This window comes from Sphaerodactylus townsendi, linkage group LG03, assembly GCF_021028975.2.
Source record: "Sphaerodactylus townsendi isolate TG3544 linkage group LG03, MPM_Stown_v2.3, whole genome shotgun sequence".
In the NCBI taxonomy this organism is placed as follows: domain Eukaryota; kingdom Metazoa; phylum Chordata; class Lepidosauria; order Squamata; family Sphaerodactylidae; genus Sphaerodactylus; species Sphaerodactylus townsendi.
This window is the reverse complement of record NC_059427.1, coordinates 28,498,920-28,520,157: the sequence shown is the minus strand read 5'-3', so window position 1 is coordinate 28,520,157 and position 21,238 is coordinate 28,498,920. Positions and strand designations below refer to the sequence as shown.

At 43.0% G+C, this 21,238-nt stretch overlaps 1 protein-coding gene across 34 annotated transcripts in view; it reads left to right on the top strand.

The window, feature by feature from the left end:
• CADPS (calcium dependent secretion activator) overlaps positions 1-21,238 on the top strand; it is a 492,336-nt gene that overhangs the window by 101,349 nt on the left and 369,749 nt on the right. For all 34 annotated transcript variants that reach the window (XM_048488307.1, XM_048488321.1, XM_048488334.1 and 31 more), the window contains one exon: positions 9,466-9,798. In XM_048488307.1, the coding sequence (XP_048344264.1) occupies positions 9,466-9,798 (333 nt within the window). The remainder of the gene's footprint in view (positions 1-9,465; positions 9,799-21,238) is intronic.

Genomic DNA, 21,238 nt, shown 5'->3' with positions numbered 1-21,238 from the left:
TGTCAGAAGCTAAGCAGGGTTGACACTGGTTAGTATTTGAATAGGGCAGGGGTAGGGAACCTGCGGCTCTCCAGATGTTCAGGAACTACAATTCCCATCAGCCCCTACCAGCATGGCCAATTGGCTGATGGGAATTGTAGTTCCTGAACATCTGGAGAGCCGCAGGTTCCCTACCCCTGGAATAGGGTGATATCTTCACTGGCAATTAATCCTGGGATAGTCACCCGAAATATCCAGATTCCCTCGAGATCTCCTCACAGCCGAACTGCAGAACACAGAACAGTCCCGTTTCTGGCATTCCCCTCCCCCCTTATCACGGGATTTTCCTGGACCTGCTTGTATATGCACCTTTTTGGGGGGAAAACACTCCAATGGGAGCTAATAGGAGATGGGGGCTACACATTTGAGGGTCCATAACTTTGGCCCCCATGAACCAAACTTCACCAAACCTGGGTGGTATCATCAGGAGGGGCTCCTAAAGATACTCTGAAATTTTTGGCCTCTTAACAATTGCATGCTTGACAGCAGACACCCACCCCCCCAAGGGGCAGGCAGGCTAGATGTTTTCACTAGAAACATGCTGCAGTGAGGATGTTGGAACCTGGATGAAAAGGTGCCGATCCTTTTGAAACTTGGTTGTATCTAGATTAAATTTTCAGTGGGAATTCAGCCTAGGAGACCTCCAAGGAATACCACGGTTGTGATGTGGAGGCAGGCAATGGGGAGTCACCTCTGAATGTCTCTTGCTTTGAAAGCCCTATAGGAGTCGCCGCAATTCATTTGTTATGTGATAGCACGAACATTTAATTCCTTTCCTCCCTGGCTTGGCCAGAAAGGATGAAGTATTAAATTATATCAATTTTTTTTAAAATATAGAAAAGTATTGTTACTACTGTGGTTTGTTTATAAAAGGGTCTATATAACTTATAAAGCAACTTGCAACTAATAAATCGGATAACAACACAATTTGTGAAAATGAAACTATCATTCCAAACAAGCTGAAGCATGAATCTTGGTTAAAAAAAAAAAAGTCTCCTCCCATCATCACCACCACCATAAACAACATATTTTTATGAAAAGGAAGAATACCAGGAAGTAGCCAGGATGGCTCTCCTGAGCATGCAGCTTCACTGAAGGAGAGCGAAGGCTGAAGAAGTCAGGGTCCAGCTTATGAAACTGATGATTCCTTAGTGACCAATAGTACAATCCTGTGGTGGGATCCAAAAATTTTAATAACAGGTTCCGATGGTGGTGGGATTCAAACAGTGGCGCCGCCGCACACACGCACCTCCAGTCCCTATTGGGCAGGGAGGTTGCTTTAGTAATCCCTTCTCAGCACTCAGAAAAAATTAGTAACCACTTCTAGAGAAGTGGTGAGAACTGGTTGGATCCCACCTCTGGTACAATCCCAAGGGCACCTTTCCAGCCCCATTGACTAGACCACCCTGTAACTATTGCAGTAGCTAATTTTTCTTATTTTGGAGCACAATGCTCTCAACAGGAAGCCAGAATTGTTGTCACCTAAAGGCTCAAGACATGATGACATTTTCTTTGAAATAATGAAATTCAGTGAAACCACTGCAGAGAACAGTTAGAGGATTATGGCATGTGTATGATGTGGCCGCCCATTGGTGGGGGGACCCCCCCCTGCAAAACTCAGATTTTGCACTGGGCTCCATTTTCCCTCACTATGCCTCTGTAGGATGCACAGCAAGGTTAACTGATGTTTCCTCTTGGTAAGTTTATGTTGGATCAGGGGCTTGGGGTTTTTTTTGAAGTGATTAGTTGAAATGTAATAAAAAAAGACCGATATGGAACTGGGGAAGAATGCATGCAGCAATCCTCTGCCATTTAATTATTTTGTGCCGTATTTCTCATTTCAATTAGGAAATGTTATTTTCCTAATCTATAACATCTTTGTTAAAAGAATCAATATTTTGGCAGTTAATTGTGTTTAGAAAAGAAGTGTTCTGCGTACTAATTAAATTGTGGGACTGAATATCACAATACCCATAAATGTTTACAAGTTGTCAGATAGCTCACTTGATGTCTTTATGCATTAGCTGGGCTCAGCACTCAAGAGTAAAAAAAATTGCTTTTGGGTGACACCTGTACGAATTAACACTCCTTTGAATATTTTGTGCCAAGGCACCCATGCCCTTTACATGACAGGTAGCCAACTAATTAGTAAAATTTATATTTGCTTAAAAGGAAAAAATACTTTGGTCCTGTTATGAGAAGACGAGATTGATTGGAAAAGACAATAATGCTAGGAAAAGTTGAAGGCAGCAGGAAAAGAGGAAGACCCAACAGGAGATGGATTGACTCAATCAAGGAAGCCACAGCCTTCCATTTGTAAGACCTGAGCAAAGTTGTTAACGATCAGATTTTTGCGAGGTCATTTACGTTTTAGGGAAGTGCCTTCCATTGGAAGTGTTTGATGGCACTTAACACAAACACCGAATGAAAAATAGCAAATTTTTGGCAATATGAAAAAGCCAAAAGTAGTGAATAGCTGCTTTGATGATGCCATTTATCAATATAAACTGTAAACCATGGATCCATCTAACCCATTCCTGGAAGTCTTGGGCAGAGCCATTTCCTATTGCCTGAGATTCCTTTTTAGATGGAGACACCTATTTGCTCTGTCTGTGATCCTCCCAGGGGCTTAATGCCCATTGCCCATTGCGCCATCCATCCATCTGCCCAGGGCACCACCTTGTGGGGGACATCAAAATGCAGGGTTCGTTTTGGGGTATTTTTAGTAATTTTCCATTTTTGGCCTGCAGAGGGCGCAATTTTAGGCTAGCAGCACCAACGTTTCAGTGTATTATCGGGAGACTGTCCTTATGATACCCCCCCCCCCAAGTTTGGTGAGGTTTGGTTCAGGGAGTCCAAAGTTATGGACTCCCAAAAGGACTTCCAATTAGCTCCCATTGGACTTCCAATGGGAGCTAATAGGAGATGGGGTTACAGTTTTGAGGGTCCATAACTTTGGCCCCCCGGAACCAAACTGCACCAAACCTGGGGCGGTATCATTAGGGCAGTCTCCTGATGAGACCATGAAAGTTTTGAGACTGTGCCTTCAGAAATGTGCCCCCCCCAACCTGCAACCCCCATTGACAGCAATGCAGAAAACTCAATGCAGAACAAAGATTCTTGAGCAAATTTCTGGGATGTTCCTGCAGGGGGTGCATTTTTGGACGTATCAACACCAAACTTTCAGGGTATCTGGAGACTGTCATGATGGCACCCCCCAAGTTTGGTGCAGTTTAGTTCAGGGGGTCCAAAGTTATGGACCCTCAAAAGGGTAGCCCCATCTCCTTAGCAAAGAATGGGGGATGGGGCACCCCTTTTGAGGGTCCATAACTTTGGACCCCCTAAACCATCCAACTCAGGTTTTGCCCAGGGCTCCAGTTTGCCTCGTTATGCCCCTGGATCCTCCCCATAGCATGTGCCACGTGTGCAGCTTTATTTTCCCAGAAGGCCCTTTCATACACTCAATGTTTGGCACTGGATCCTCTTCAAAGGGAGCAACTTCATGTACATTTTTGTATCATTTATGCTCCTAAAGTAGTGACACAGTAGACCTGGGATTGTAATTATAATTATTTCTCTCTCTTATTTATTTACGGTCTTTGACCAAGACGTTTACAGTACAATTTAAAATAAACCAACTTAGAACCTTCTCAACTAGTACTAATTTTGATTAATATCACAGCTACGGGTTCTTTAGCTGCTAGTTGGCCTTTCATTACATTAAATTACAATTCGAGCCCCACCTAGAGGCCTAGGATGCTGTAATGCAGTGGTGGCGAACCTTTGGCACTCCAGATGTTATGGACTACAATTCCCATCAGCCCCTGCCAGCATGGCCAATTGACAGGGGCTGATGGGAATTGTAGTCCATAACATCTGGAGTGCCAAAGGTTCTCCACCATGGCTGTAATGTATTGGCATAGTATGGGTATGGATCTCAGCAGCACTGCCTTTTGAAACTGACAGATGTTGATTTTGTTGATTTGAAGGTGTTTGGCTTTTCCAAACATTTCCAGGTCCGTTAAACCCAAACCTGACATATACTGAAAAAACAGTGCACATCCCTAATTCGCAAAGCTGGAAATCTCATCCTTCCTTCCTTTTATATTCTTGCAATCTCCGATTTTTATGGAAGGCTATGCAATGTACAACTGAGAGTCTCAAGCTTTTAGTGCCTTTCCAGGCCTGAAACGCTCGGTGCAGTGCAAAAAATCTGCCATATTTGCAGGTTATGTTGAGCTCTTTAATTATTGAGCCTTTGCAGATACATCCCACTGCCTGCCCAGCTCCCTTCCTGTGTCTCGCATTCATGTCATTCTCAATGTCATTAATAAAACAATGCCCAAAGCTTGCCAGGCTGCCAGGGGTTCTACCTGTTCTGTTGAATAACAAAACAAGAAAGTGTTTCCCATGCCTTTGTGTGCTATACCTCACCTTCCAGGGTTCCTCTAACTTCTGCTGGGACTCCATTTCAGACTTGACCCCTTTTGATTTCTTCATTTCAGTGGAAATAATATAATCACTGGCATTTCGGTTAACTTCCTCCTGTTGTTCCCCTGTGGATTTACCTTGTTCCAGATTTGTTGATCTAAAGCAGAAGGTATCTCTCAGTTGTAAAGCTCTCTGCATCAGAAAAGCAAACTGTGAGATAGAACCTGATCTTTCCCATTCCTGCTGCGGCAACATACACTGCATTGCAATGTTCCCTGTAAGCTGTGCAGGTGCATGGCGGTGCAGCCACTATATTGGTGTCGCACAGTTAAGGGGCTGCCCAGCAGGCAGAGCCCTCTCAGGTGGCTCAGTTCTGCTCAAAGCCTGGGAAGTCCCATGAAATGATTGGAGCATGGGTGTCCAACTCTGGTGCCCCAGATGTTCATGGACTACAATTCCCATCAGCCTCTGCCAGCATGGCCAATTGGCAGGGGCTGATGGGAATCGTAGTCCATGAACATGTCCATGTTCCCTACCTCAGGCAAAACAGTGACTCTGCTCAAAGCCCCCGCTTTATCTATTGCCTGAGGAACTCTGCAGCACAGAGTGTAAACTACAGCACTGTAGTCTAAGCTCTGCCCCAGTCCAACAAGCTATCCATGCATCCATCCATCCATCCATCCATCCATCCATCCATCCATCCATCCATCCATCCATCCATCCATCCATCCATCCATCCATCCATCCATCCATCCATCCATCCATCCATCCATCCATCCATCCATGAAAACAGATAGCCAGGTCATTTCCTTGTTCATTGTCAATAGTCAATAGTGTCAGTACTGTCAATAGTCACCATAGCACAGACTGGTAAGCTGCACTACTACAGTTAAGAGCTCTGCTCACAGCCTGAGTTCAATCCTAACAGAAGTCACTTTCAGGTAGCCAGCTTAAGGCTGACTCAGCCTTCCATCCTTCTGAGGTTGGTAAAATGAGTACCCAGCTGGCTGGGGGTAAAGTGTAGATGACTGGAGTAGGCAATAGCAAACCACCCTGTAAACATAGTCTGCTTAGTTGACGTCATGATGCGATGTCAACCCATAGGTCAGTGATGGCCTGATGCTTTTTTACACGGAGGCAGTGAAGCACAATCTCTTTCCTCCCCTTTGCCATGCAAGCATTGCTACTTCAGGCTTGTGTGTTTTGCACGAGAGAACAATCACGGGGAAGCATCTCCATTCTAAAAGGGAGAATCAAGGGTGTCCATGTGGATCAAGTTGGTTCTTGCCCCCTGAATTCTAAATTGTCTGATTGTTAACAATCTCTGACCCGTATGTCCTAATAGTCAGAAAGAGATCTAAAGGGATCTCAGAAAACTACGGTAGTCCTAAGCAGGTATACTGGAAATACTACTCAGGTCTGTTCAGCGGGGCTTACTCTTTGAAAAGTGTTCTTCAGACTTGTATTGTTGAAAGCTGGATGCTGTAGGTTTTCCAGGCTGTGTGGCCATGGTCTGGTAATTTTTGATCTTAACATTTCACCTGCATCTATGGCTAGCATCTTCAGAGGCATGTCATGGCAAGAAGGTGTTTCTCTCTGTGACACAGTGTGGAGCGATTTTGTGGGGTGTGGTTTCTGCCACACAAGCAATACATTTGCAACGCATGCTAATGCACTTGCAGATGCAATTGTAAATGCATGCACATTCAAATGCCATTGCAACTGCGACTGCAATTGAACTCTCCCCAGACACCTGCAAATGTGCCTCACCTCCCCCCCTCCCATCACACACCTTTGTGCTTCCTTACCACACCACTGCTGCAAAAAGGAATCTTCAGATATGGAGATGTGCCATATCTTATTCCCTATATGAAAGATACTAGCTTGTGGGTGGGTATTTCTCTTTCACATCTCTGCAGGAAAGAAGTCACTGTTGAAAAAAGGACGGCTGCCATAGCACCAACTGCCTTTCATCACAGATGCCTGACCTCTACATTATATTCTGTATGCCTGCACGGGGAGATAAAAAGAGCCCCTCAGAATACTGTGAAACGCAGATTGACTTTTTCACACTAGATAGTATCCAGTAACAGAAATCTGAACTGTGGCCAATTCTGAGCTAACATTCTGTCACCCTTCCAATCTTTATGGTTTTATAATTCAGTTAAGGCCACAGTGACTTTTCCGAAGGAACATGTAGACTTCCTCAGAAGCTAGTTCTTTCCATTATGACTTAGGGTCGACTGTTAAGTCGCCTTCTGGCTAGAAAGGAGAAATTGGGGACAATGATCGTAGCTCTCATGGTAGAAAAAGGAGCTTCTTTTTTTATTTTGTTTTGTTTTTTTATGTTGCAGAAAAATCCAATTGCCAGCCAAATTTTTAAAATAAAAACTGTGTTTTTCAGCACAGAAGCAATTTGTTTTTAGGGGATTTATTTAAGGGTTGATGTTCTAGAAGAGTACAATGACATTCTTCTAAGCTATAAAAAAAAATTAACAGACATTCATTCCCAACTAGTACTTTTGGAGGAATTAAAAACATGGATTTGAGAGGACAGTGAATGGGAAGGTACAGTGCAAACAAATTATAACTGGGCATTAAAATGAAAAGATTGCCAGTGGCCAAGCTGTTGAGGCTGTGCGCTTGACCATTACTTTGAGAGATGTGAAGATTCAAATCTCACTTCATATGGTCATTTGTAGGTAGCAAAAGACCTTTCTGACTGCCAGCCAGAGTCTTCGTTTTGTCGGGCTGATTTCAAAGGCCTTAAATTATTGCCATTTGGGCAATTCTTTCTCCCTCTCACAGACAATTTCATCAGTGTACGTGGCATTCCATTCCTTTCAGTGAAATTGCACAGAAGCTGTTTTGTAGTGTATATTTTAAAAACCTAACTCTCATGTTTGCAGGTTTGTGTGGCGTCAGTTTGCTTTGGACATTTGGCAGCTCAGTGAATTAACGCCCCCCAGAACATGTTATCATTTACAGCCTTGCTCAGGGCTTGTAAACTAGGCTGACCAGACGCCCCGCTTTTGGCGGGGCAGTCCCGCCTTAAAACAATTTGTCCCGTGGGTTTTTTCAAGTGTCCCGATTTTTGAAAGGCTGCCGCCCGCCTACTGCCCATCCCGGTTCACAAAGGTGACCATCTAGTCACCTTATTATAAACTGAAGGTTGTTAATCCATCTCATATTGAGTCTTCATCTTTTCCGACCACTTCCAACTTTTTGTCTTCTCCTGTGAGTCTTGTCTTCTAACGATGCGACCAATCTATGATAGTCTCAGTTTAGTCACTTTAGCTTCTAGGGATCCTTCAAGCTTGATTTGATCTAGAACCCTTTCATCTGGTTCAAGATCACACGCTATCCCTTAGTCCAGTGATAGCGAACCTATGGCATGGGTGCCAGAGGTGGTACTCAGAGCCCTCTCTGTAGGCACGCGCACGCAGAGTTTGTCATGTAGGGGGGTGGAAAATCACCCCCCCACACACACACACACACACATATCTAGGCTGGCCTGGGCCACTGAGCATGACGTGTGTGCCTACGAGGAGCAGGGAGGATTCGGCTGGCAGGCCTGGTGCCTGTACTCCGGTTGGCTGCTGCAGAGGAGGCAGAGATGCTAGAGAGGCACAGAGTGGTGCGCAAGGGACTTGCTAGAGGCTAGAGCAGGCTGGCCCCTGCTCGAGCGGGTGGGATGGAGGAAGAGGGAGCCAACCGTTTTTTTCTAAACTAAAACCTCAGCATTCAGGTTAAATTGCCGGGTTGGCACTTTGCAATAAATAAGTGGTGTTTGGGTTGCAATTTGGGCACTCGGTCTCAAAAAGGTTCGCCATCACTGCCTTAGTCTAAAAGATATAACTCAGGGTAACTCCAGTTGATATTGTAGACATTTCTATTTGTTTAATGGAATTTTGGTGCCATCAGTCTTAGGCCTTTCAGGGAAAATATGGGATTTAGATGTTTTAATAAATAAATGTTCCAAGTTATCATTTCCATCAGAAATCCTTTTTTGCATCATTACCACTACCTACGGTAAGGTGGTAAGGTGCTGTGAGTGTCTATAAGAAAAGAAGGGTAACCTCCCCCCAAAAAACCCACACCCTTTAAAAAAATGCATATGCCCACCTTGTTTGTATGCTTTTCCCTTTCATTTTATGACATTTGTCATATCTAAAGTGGCCCTGAGAGATACAGTGCAGATCAGCAAGCACCTGGGTCTAATTGCTGTGACTTCGATCAAAAATCTACAACTGGCTTAAAATGTCACAGCGTTTTGTGAAGGTTATTCACAAGGCTTCCAAGTTCCTAGCTGGAATAAAATAAGTTCTGTTTCATGCATTACAGATATTATATGATTCCACTGCAGAGAATATAGCTATGACCATGTTGGGGCAGTGGGTCATGGTGGGAGAAACTTTGCATCCCTTGGCAGCAGTGTATGAGAAAGTAAAAGAACCCAACAGATGTTTCAGACAGGAATAAGCTCACCATCTTGCCCTTTATGGAAGCAACCAGGGCTTACTCAGGCTGCCTGCTTTCCACTTTGGTTGGGCCCTGATTTCCATCTTGGGTCCTACCTACCCCCTCCCTCCGCTGGCCTTTAGATCGGGCGCCTGGCTTTAACAACCTCTGTTGTTTTAACCTGTATTTAACTTTGTAACTGCTGTGTAAGTTTTTAAGTTTTTAAGTTTTAATGAATTAAGTTGTATTCTTGTAATGATGTTGATTTGCTGTCTTAAAAGAACAGCCATTTTGTGAGCTGCCTCGAGCCCTTTGGGGGTGAGGCGGCTTATAAATCTAATAAATAAGTAAGTAAGTAAGTAAGTAAGTAAGTAAATACATACATACATACATACATACATACATACATACATACATACATACATACATACATACATACATACATACATACATACATACATACATACATACATACATACATACATACATACATAAAGCAACTGGGGTCAAGTGTTTGTTCTTTTTTGCTTGCAGGTGTTTCTGAAGAGCGATCGTGTTGCCAGAATGGTGCAGAGTGGGGGATTCTCAGCGAATGACTCCCGGGAAGTCTTCAAGAAGCACATTGAAAAGAGGGTCCGTAGCCTCCCTGAGATTGACGGCCTCAGCAAAGAGACTGTTCTGAGTTCCTGGATGGCAAAATTTGACGCAATATATCGTGGCGAAGAGGATCCGCGCAAAGCACAGGCCAGAATGACAGCAAGTGCGGCTTCGGAGCTGATTCTGAGCAAAGAACAGCTGTACGAGATGTTCCAGAACATCTTGGGAATCAAGAAATTTGAGCACCAGCTTCTATACAATGCTTGTCAGGTAAGACCCACTGTGGTTGAAGGAAACAAGTTTTTGAATTGGTCATAATATTGCTATAATGACAAGTGACAAAATAAGAGGTGGCATCTTCAGCTGCCCAGTTGTGTGGAGATTTGTTCCCTATACTCTACTGAATCGTATCGTGCCTGGTTTTATGGCATTCTGTGGTTAAAGCCTTGAGTTGCTTTGTCTCCAGCTCAGAAATATATGTGCTACATTATAGTTGCTATGGGAATTGTTTTATTTAGGGCTGCATTTGACTGGTTTTGTTCTTGTGAAAGTTTGCAGGTGAATACTGAGGAAACGGCTCCATGCTTACTATTCATTGGCACTTTCCACACAAGTTTCGCTTGACTTGCATTCTGGTGGGGGGGATATGGAGGACTTGATGTGCTATCTCATCAGCTGTGCTTCAGAGCTCTAACTTTGACCGCACCTGATTTGTGCTCTATAGGTTCCCTTTTCTCTGGCTGACTAAACCAGCTAAGAATAAAAATATATTCTCCAGTACTATTTGTCAGAGGAAGGTGTCTAAGGGTATTACTTCTGCTGATATGGTGTTGGACTAGTATCTAGGAGACCCAGGGAGACCAATCATAAGAACGTAAGAACATAAGAACAAGCCAGTTGGATCAGACCAGAGTCCATCTAGTCCAGCTCTCTGCTACTCGCAGTGGCCCACCAGGTGCCTTTGGGAGCTCACATGCAGGATGTGAAAGCAATGGCCTTCTGCTGCTGCTGCTCCTGAGCACCTGGCCTGCTAAGGCATTTGCAATCTCAGATCAAAGAGGATCAAGATTGGTAGCCATAAATCGACTTCTCCTCCATAAATCTGTCCAAGCCCCTTTTAAAGCTATCCAGGTTAGTGGCCATCACCACCTCCTGTGGCAGCATCATGTTGGACTAGTATCATGTTGGACTAGTATCTGGGAGACCCAGGTTTGAATCCCTACATGAGCCATGAAAGTTCACTGGGAGACCTTAGGTCAGTCACAATCTCTCAGCCTAAACTACCTGACAGGATTGTTGTGAGGATAAAATGGAGGAGAGGAGAATGATGTTAGCTGCTTTAGCTCCCCATTAAGAGAAAGGCTGGGTCTATATATGAATCAAATGAAATAAATAAAAGACAAACTACTTTTATATAGCAAGAGTAGCAATCTCCAGAAACATGATGGCAAAATTCGCTGATCAGAGGGTTTTTACAGTCTATGTTAAACTATAAACTAGGCACAATGGAAGACAGCGGGTAACAAATGAGTACTGATGATGAGGCCAGGGAAAGTCGGACAGAAGTGGAGAAACATGGAGAGTGGTTCAGAAAAGCTCTCAGTGGTTTTCAGGAGGAAGTTGGAAGAGGAAAGAAAAATAGCTTTGTGATTAATATTTATACTACCAACTCAGGGAGTTCTTGAAGCAGCTAAGAATTATAATCATTAGAACAAACGCAGCAATAAACATCAGTATAATAATAAAAGAGCAGGATCTTTTTTAAAAAATCATAATATCATGTCACAGCAAACTGGATTAATAACACTAGAGCAGGGGTAGGGAACCTGCGGCTCTCCAGATGTTCAGGAACTACAATTCCCATCAGCCCCTGTCAGCATGGCCAATTGGCCATGCTGGCAGGGGCTGATGGGAATTGTAGTTCCTGAACATCTGGAGAGCCGCAGGTTCCCTACCCCTGCACTAGAGGCAACATACCTAAGAGAGAAAGCACCAGGTGTTTCCCAACTCAGAGCTGGCAATCCTAGAGTGCACATAGGAAGTACCTCAAATCTCGATGATTCCATTAAATGGTACAATTAGTTACAAATGAAGGACCATGGTTGACTGGAAGCAAATCAGGACATTAGGACAACCATGGGCTAGGTTCAAGTTTACTGAAGAAGAAGAAGAAGAAGAAGAAGAAGAAGAAGAAGAAGAAGAAGAAGAAGAAGAAGAAGAAGAAGAAGAAGAAGAAGAAGAAGAAGAAGAAGAAGAAGAAGAAGAAGAAGAAGAAGAAGAAGAAGAAGAAGAGGAGGAGGAGGAGGAAGAGGAAGAAGAGGAAGAGGAAGAGGAAGAAGAAATAATGTTGGTTTTTATACCCCGCTTTTCTCAACCATAATGAGTATCAAAGTGGCTTACAAACACATTCCCGTCCTCTCCCCCACAACAGATACCTTGTGAGGTAGGTAGGGCTTAGGGAGTTCTGAGAGAACTGGGACTAGCCCAAGGTCACCCCAGCAGGCTTCATGTGGAGGAGTGGAAAAACAAATCCAGTCCACCAGATAAGTGTCCACAGTTCATGTTCTGACCCCCCCCCCCCCAAGTAACTCTATTGGAGGTGCCCTGTTCTCGGCTGGGATAGAAAGGTCGAGACACAAGCCAGTCTTAACAGTTCTTAATAATGGCTTTATTTATAAAGAAAGACAAGCCCCCAACTCCTCCCTGGCTCTGACTAAGGGGGGGCGGGGTCTGCTGATGATAGGAGCTGTAGACTGTGTCCTTTTCTGGCTTCTTTCAGTTGGAACACTGTCTCTTGCTTCCTCACGGCTCTGTTGGTTTTGGTCTTTACTCTGGATGCTGATAGACTTGGCTTGCACTCTTTAGACCACAGGTGTCAAACTCGCGACCCTCCAGATGTTATGGACTACAGTTCCCATTATCCCCTGCCAGCAAGATGCTGGCAGGGGATGATGGGAACTGTAGTCCATAACATCTGGAGGGCCACGAGTTCAACACCTATGCTTTAGACCATCACAGGGACATATGGACTCCTCTTTGGATCACCATATGGACTCATGAACATCGCGAATATTAACAGACCCCCGCTTCCCTTGACACCTCTTTGAGACTGACTGACTGGCTAACAACAGGGGATGCTGGGTAAGGAGAGGAAATTGCCTACTGGGAAAAGTCTTAAAGGAGCAGGGCCTAACTAAAACACCCTCCCAAGGAAGACGTAACAATAAGGCAAAACCAAACTGACTATGGGGAAACTAAATCTTAAAGGGGAAATAACCAAAGGCTCTGTGGGGGCATGACAGTTCATGTGGAGGAGTGGGGAATCAAAGACTGTTTTCCAGATTAGAGCCCACTGCTCTTAAGCACTGACTCTCCCCTGACTGCTATTCTGTCATATGAGGAAATATGTAAAATGTTGCATTGGACATGGAAGGAAAATCTGTCTACCATATTTAACAATGATTGGTCCAGCCTCCACCAATAGGGATTTTGTGTGATAGTTTGTATACATGTGTATATATATTAATATACATATAAGTATATATTAATGTGGTAACGTACTGGTAAACGAGCTTGCCACAGGAGTGCCCCTCCTATACAAGTGCAGTCCCCATTTGACAACACCACTACTTACTACATAAAAGAGTGTGATCCCTGTATTATGTCAGAACCTTGAAATCTTATATTCTATAGAGTAGGGTTTTTTTAATTCAGCAAAATGCAGGGCATATTTGAGTGCCTGCTGCAAGCAACACAGTAAATGTGGCCAGGTTGTATTCCATGAGAGACAATTCAGGAGCTGGTGCCAAGTTCAAGAACACACAGACTCTGACACTGTTCTCTTCTAGTTGCTTCCTCTGTGCAACATCTAGTGAGAATACTGTAGGGATGCAAGACCCCAGATGAGACCTGGGGATCCCCTGAAATAACAGTTCTCCTCTGTGGTGGGATCCAAAAATTTTAGTAACAGGTTCCCATGGTGGTGGGATTCAAACAGTGGCGTAGCGCCAATGGGGCTGGGCAGGGCACGACGGGGGCATGGCTGAGCATTCTGGGGGCGGAGCATTAATAATTTCTCTGTTACTGTAAAAAACTCTTACTGTAAAAAAAAGTTCCTAATTTCCAGCTGGTATCTTTCTGTCCATAATTTAAACTCATTATAGCAAGTCCCATCGTCTACTGCCAACAGAAACAACTACTTCTCCTCTAATTGACTGCCTGTCAAATACTTAATACTTTCAAATACTTAATTTTGTTTCTAGAAATCAAAAGAAGGATACTTTCCTTAAACAAGGAACTTTACCATATTTCTAAAACATGTTTTTAAAACAGCCCAACAGGGAGAATTATCTCCCATTTTCTACCTTCGCTAACCAGCCACATAGGAAGCAACAGGACTTTATGATTTTTGGACCTAATGGAATTTCTAATGGAAAAGCAGACCCAATTAGTAACCCCCTCTCGGCACACACAAATAATTAGTAACCCACTCTTGGGAACTGGTGAGAACCTGCTGGATCCCACCTCTGGTTCTCCTCCAGACTACAAAGATAAGTGTCCTTTCCAGGCTCAATCTCAAAATCTCCAGGAGTTTCTTAACCTGGATCTGTCAATCCTACCCCACATTTCCCACTGGTGGTCAGGGAATATCTGGCAACCCTAGTATACTGTGAATCTGCTCTTTGCATCAGTATTTCCCATGTTTCTTGGTACTTGGGTTTGGCTTTACTTGCATGATATGAGTTCAAATGCTAGAGATTGAGGGAAAATAGTTGAAGGAAAATAGAAAAGGTTGAAGGAAAATAGAACAAGCTGCAAAATAGGCATACCCTGCGCATGGATTTGTCATTGCAGTTCTGATGGAGTGTGTCCAGAATTAGAAATCTCTTTGATGTTAACCTTCTGGTCTGTTCATTTGCCTAATTCTATCCTTGAATCTCTCCTTGGCTGGGCAACGGAGTTATTAATCAGAACAGCCGTGGCCACTGTGTTCTTTTGAACTGTGGGATATTTCTCTAATTTTTTTTGACTTTGAAAAGGACAGTGATGAAAGAGACTGAAAGGAGGGAGAATTGATCTATTCATGAAACAAAAATAATCTTGGTCTCCTGGAAATGAATATGTAAATTTGAGAAGGAAATCACTGAACTTGCTCTAAAAATGCCTTGCTGTGAATTTTGAGAGGGGGGGCGGAAAAAGAGCTTATAAACATTCACGTATGAAAAGGAAGAGCAAACTAACACAAGAACAAAAAATGTCAGATCATCATATCTTAAGCTTGATATGGCCTGAGCGCCTTAGGTAGGAAAACAGGAGACTCTTTGTTCATTGGCTGACTGTTCAGCAGGTTTTACCCAGACAACTTTGAACAGTTCATCCAGTTCAAGTCAGCAGCAGCCCAGCTGAGTCTGAAAGCAGCTAAGTTTCCCCCTCCCCAGTGTCACTGATAAAAAGGTGGTTCATCGGGGAGAGAGGTGGAAACACTGCAAGGGAAGAAGGCTTCCAAGGGACCAGTTGCTTGTAGGCAGCTTGTTCAAAGGAGGAACAGGGATATCTCCAGAGGTGGGATCCAGCAGGTTTGGGGGTCGAACGACCCTTTGGGGGTCAAATGACCCTTTCTCAGGGGTCGCCTAAGACTCTCTGCATCAGTGTTCTCCATCTGTAAAACGGATAAATGTTAGGGTTGGGGGTCACCACAACATGAGGAACTTGTATTAAAGGGTCGCGGCATTAGGAAGGTTGAGAACCACTGCTCAAGGGGAACTGATGTGTGGCGGTGATGGCGCTATAGCATTTGGTTTTATCGGTGCAAAGCTTTCCAGCTGAGGGGTTTTATATATGTGTGTGTGTGAATTCATTTACATATGACATGATCATGCATTTGTGGAGCCCATCGTACAAATTTGGACTAGGTCCAGAGAAATGATGCTTGGCTTCTCTGATTAGGAAAAAAAATTACACCCTAAACTTTGTAGAAAACATTTGTAATGCATTGTTTATTATCTAGAGCCTTGAAACTGCTTGCATACATTGCCGGCATCCCCTTCTTGATGCAGCGCCTTCAGTTAAGACCCGTATATCTCTAGATAGCAGTGGCATAGGAGGTTAAGAGCTCGTGTGTCTAATCTGGAGGAACCGGGTTTGATTCCCAGCTCTGCCGCCTGAGCTGTGGAGGCTTATCTGGGGAATTCAGATTAGCCTGTACACTCCCACACATGCCAGCTGGGTGACCTTGGGCTAGTCACAGCTTCTCGGAGCTCTCTCAGCCCCACCCACCTCACAGGGTGTTTGTTGTGAGGGGGGAAGGGCAAGGAGATTGTAAGCCCCTTTGAGTCTCCTGCAGGAGAGAAAGGGGGGATATAAATCCAAACTCTTATTTATTTATTTATTTATTTATTTATTTATTTATTTATTTATTTATTTATTTATTTATTTATTTATTGTTTCGTCTTCTATACCGCCCGATCCCCGAAGGGCTCCGGGCGGTGAACAGCAAAAGTTCAGAGACAAGCAGGAGCAAATCACACATACAATATAAATACATAGGCTCCATCTCATGTCAACAATAAAATAACTTAAAACCAGCGACAGCAAATTAATCCATAAAAACAGGCGTCCAACCTCAAATTTAAAACCTACCCCCAAAAGAGGGGGGGGACGGTAGGCCCCTCAATATGAGGGGACCCTGATGTAACAGCCCCGAAGACGAGGGGCAATAAAGAGCAGTAGGGGGCTTCTTCTTCTTCTTCTTCTTCTTCTTCTTCTTCTTCTTCTTCTTCTTCTTCTACCTTTCAGAAGGGCAGCAAATGAAAGTTCCTTATACAAAACCATATGACTCTCTTAATGCAGAAGAGAACAAGGATTGTTGCTTAATGAAATGCCTAGCAAATCATGGGCTGAAATCACCCATGTTCGGAGCGCAAAATGTCTGCCCCTGGTTTTAGCTTCTTGGGTATAACTCATTGCTTCGCTTTATTTATGTTCTTCTTCTATTGCTCATTAAACCAGCAAGCCCACAATTAATTAGTGATTTGTAGATATACATATTTCCATGGGAATGCAAACACTTAACACAAGGATTACTTTTCTATTTTTAATATGTGTATGATAAGGGCGATAATTACCACAGATACGCTAAGGAAAGCAACTTATATAAACCACCTCTTAAAAGAAAAGAAAACAGCACTTTTAGCACTAGCCCTGTTGGTAAGGGTTTTGATATTTCATAAGGATTTTTGTGAATCGGTGCACGTGGAGATTAAAAATAATAACACTCAAGACAGCTGAACACCGTGGTAGCAATTTGCTGCAGCTAATGGTTGGCCTTGACCTTTTTCCTCATTAGATCTCTCAATAGGTTTATTTCTATCCCGTCAAGCTCATTTCCTGCATTAGTTCCCAAAGCTACTAAAAAGCTTGTTTTGTTTATTTGATGGAAGTACAGAATCAGAGGTAGAGCTCAAAGACTTTCCACCTGGGACTTGGGTTTGATTTTTCATTTTGTATATAAGGGCGCGATGAAGCAGTTTAGCAACTGAAGGTGAGGACTGAACTTGATTAGCAGGGAAATTGGATCTCCGAGGCTTCTAATGTGTCACGTGTTACGAATTGTGGGATCTGGTTGAGCTTCTTTGGGTATCTTCTGCTATTTTCCCTTTCTGTTGTAGGGATAACTGTCCTCCTTTCTCTCCAAGTTTATTCCACCTACCATACCCATTGCTGTTTTGCACCCTGACTACACTACACTATTTATCATTCTTAGAACTGCATTCAAAGCCCTCAAAACATTCAAAGCTGGAGACACTCTCCACCTCCACCTCCCATACACGGACAGCCATTCATCTTTAAGCATGATGTGAACGTCACCACAAACTTGTTCACCAGTGGACATAACTTTCTCAAGTGAAAGTCTTCCCATAAGGCAAGCTTTAAACCTGTTCGTCCCACCCTTACTGTTCACTTCCCAGGTTCGAGCAGTGATCAGGGCATCAGTGTCATTAAAGGGCACTGCAATCTATCCCCTTTTGCACATGTGCCATAGAAAACATCTTTTGAAAGACCTGCATGAAATCAGTGGTGGGATCCCAAAATTTTAGTAACAGGTTCCCTCGCCAACCCCCCCCCCGCCTCAGCAAAGGGAGCAGAGGCGTACCTAGGCAAACCTGAGCCCTGGGCAAAACCTGAGTTGGATGCCCCCCGATGGGCAGCCACCCCACCACGACCCCAAAAATGTTTTTTGCACCAGGTCATTTCTAAATCATCATCACATTATAGAAAATGCCCCAACTCACAAATCTGAACACAGCAATGGTGAAACACACAGGTTCTTTGATAGAGACTGGTGAGATAAAAGGTACGAAAGGCTGAGAATCAATGAATTGCAGTACCTGAAAGGGATCAACCCAGTTCAGGGAGTTACATTATTAGTCGCAATTGCTATATGGAACCTTCACGTTCAAAGGCAGTATGCCTCTCGGGGAGGCGAGGGCGTGGAGATGGGAAAGTGGACTCAATTAGTAACCCCCTCTCGGCACACACAAATAATTAGTAACCCACTCTCAGGAACTGGTGAGAACCTGCTGGATCCCACCTCTGCATGAAATACAAATTCACCTGTGGTGATGTGCAGGCCATGATCCTTTGAGTAGCCAACGAACAATCAGTTCAAATGAAAATGAACCACAAAATCTGAAAGTCTGCACAAGGAAAGCCAATGTACTGTAGTGGTTAAGAGCATCAGACTCTAATCTTGTGAACCAGATTTGTTTCCCCACTCCTCCATGTGAAGCCTGTAGGGTGACCTTGGGCTAGCCACAGTTTTCTTCTAATACTCTCACTCCCGCCTACCTCACAAGGTGCCTGTTGAAGGGGAAGGAAGGTGATTGTAAGCCACTTTGAGACACCTTAAAAGTGGATGAAAGTGGAGTAAAAAACCAACTCTTCTTAATTCCACCCCATATTAGCCATTAACATTGCTTTAAGAGCTTTTGCCTTGGAAATCTTTGACTATATTTGTACTTTACTTTTAAAAAAATAGGTGGTTTCCAGTGCAAGGAGGGATAGACCCCAAACAGGCTCAAGCTATTCCCAAATGATCTGTCCCATAAACCAAGTCCAGGATTGCCAAAAGCCATCATGGCATGAGCTCACCTGAGAATTTCTTGAGTATGCCTACTCTCATGCTGCCCTGATTTGGTGGTATATCATTTCTTTATTTAGTACATTTATATACTACCTCTGTCTCCAAAGGAAAACCCAAGACGGCTAACTGTCAATTAAACACAGAATAATTCAACTCTAAATCTGATAAATTGAAACAGAAAACAATAACAACAAAACAGCATTAAAGTCTCGGGTCAACAATCAATTTCACTCAAAGGCCTTCTGTTGTAGGTGTATTTTCAAAGGCTACCAAATGGCCTGCACACCTTAAAGGTTGAGTGCCATAATTTAGTTGAGCAGCCAAAATGGCCTTCCCATAAGTCCCCATTAAACAGATTTTAGATAACGTAAATTACTCTAAAACCCATCAGCCAAGTATTTACCCTTAAAGGAGGCGTGAAAATGTTCATGAAAAATTGTATATTTTGGTTTACCATCATCTATATACTTCTGATTAACTGAGGGTTGGGTTTGATTTTATATTTCCCTTAATTTCAGAATTTGGCAGCAGTTGCATAGTGGTTAAGAGCAGATGCATTTTAATCTGGAGGAACTGGGTTTGATTCCCCGCTCTGCCGCTTGAGCTGTGGAGGTTTATCTGGGGAATTCAGATTAGCCTGTGCACTCCCACACACACCAGCTGGATGACCTTGGACTAGTCACAGCTTTTTGGAGCTCTCCCAGCCCCACCCACCTCACAGGGTGTTTGTTGTGAGGGGGGAAGGGAAAGGAATTTGTAAGCCCCCTTGAGTCTTTTATAGGAGAGAAAGGGGGGGATATAAATTCAAACTCTTCTTCTTCTCTTCTTCCTTAATTTCAGTAAATTACTGTAGCCTGCCATATCAATAGCGAATTTGGTGCCCTGCTATTTAAACTGTACTCTGTGCTCTGTCTTGTTGAATTAAGTGATACCAGTGCTCGATTATATAACTAGTGTTGGGTACAGTTATGTATTATATAAATAAATAATGCATTATATATTATTCTGTCTGTCTGCCAAACTGACATTTCGCATGCTGTTCTTTGTATGAGCGACAGCTTTGCTATCCAACAAGTAAATCCCTTCATCTCATGACCTGCCTACAGCTACTGAACGACCGAAAACAAATTCTTTCTTCTTCTTTGTGATACGGAACATTCCCATTCATGAAAGACAGTCCCTGCTTCAGATTAATTCAGAGTTCCGAGACTGCAGAATTATATGTGTGGCTTGAACTTAGCATAAATCAATATGCATAAAATATTTTGAGCCTCAGTTTCTTCAGATTGCCAGCTTCATTGCTGAATAGCTTTTTAAATTGAAACTTTAAGTAATTTGAATTTCCAGGAGCAATCAGTGTTAAATCAGCATGAGAAGGGAGGGAGAAGTTGCGGATTGTATACCAAATGCAGGAGAATACCTGCCATGTTTATTTGTTTATTTATTTACTTAGAAAATTTTAATGTCTCCTACCTCTACCAGACCCTCTGTCTCTGAAGCCATGCAGACATGGCATATTAAAGTGAAAATTGGTAGACAAAACCGAGTATTATATGAATGGGTTGCAAATCAAAGCTGCATGGATATTTTTGTGTATATTTTACTTTGTATTAAACTTTCATATATAAACACCTATTGTACAGTATGACACCAAATCTTATCAAAAATGACAGTGCTGCAATTTACATACTTAGCACTGTCATTTTTGATAAGATTTGGTGTCATATTGCACAATAGGTGTTTATATATGAAAGTTTAATATAAAGTAAAATATATACAGAAATATCCATGCAGCTTTGATTTGATTGATTGGTTGATTGATTAGATTTGTATACCTCCCTCCCCCAAAGGACTCATTCATGCAACCCATTCATATAATACTCGGTTTTGTTCAGTTTCTTGGTTGCACATCGATACGATCTATCATTTGTACAGTGAAAACACAATATGACTATAAAACTGTAGCCATAAATTATCAACAGGAAAACAAACCATTAAAAATAACAAACCTAAAAACGATATCCTGGAAACAGTCCTCAAGCTAGAAACCTGTTTGACTGGCAAAAATCAGTGTTTTGGAAACTGACAGTGCGATCCTCTTTCCTGTGAGTAAGCTCCACTGAGTAGATCTGATTATGATTCCGAGTAGAGCAGTTCAGGATTGCTCTTTGAGTCTCACAGTTCTTCTAGTGTTTTGTAAATCGTGAAATCTCAGCCCAAGCATAGTTCATTCAGATTTTTATCTGTATGATGGGGAGCTTTGGGAGAAGTTTTTCAAAAAAGGGGTGGGGGGAAATCAGCCTCAGCAATCGAGAAAGGTGAAAACAATTCTTGACATGAATATCTGCCTGTGGAAAATCAAAGGCAAGAATGCAGAAGTAGGAAAATGGAACAAGGGGGCGTTGCTATGACCTGCAGAAATGCTGCAAAACAACTATTTACTAAGATATTCCCAACAGGCATCGAAGACAATGCAGTACATGCCACTAAGTGGAGTCTGCTTCTATGCCAGAGGATAAAATGTAGACCAATAGCTATTAAATTTACAAAAAGATACAGCTAAAGAAA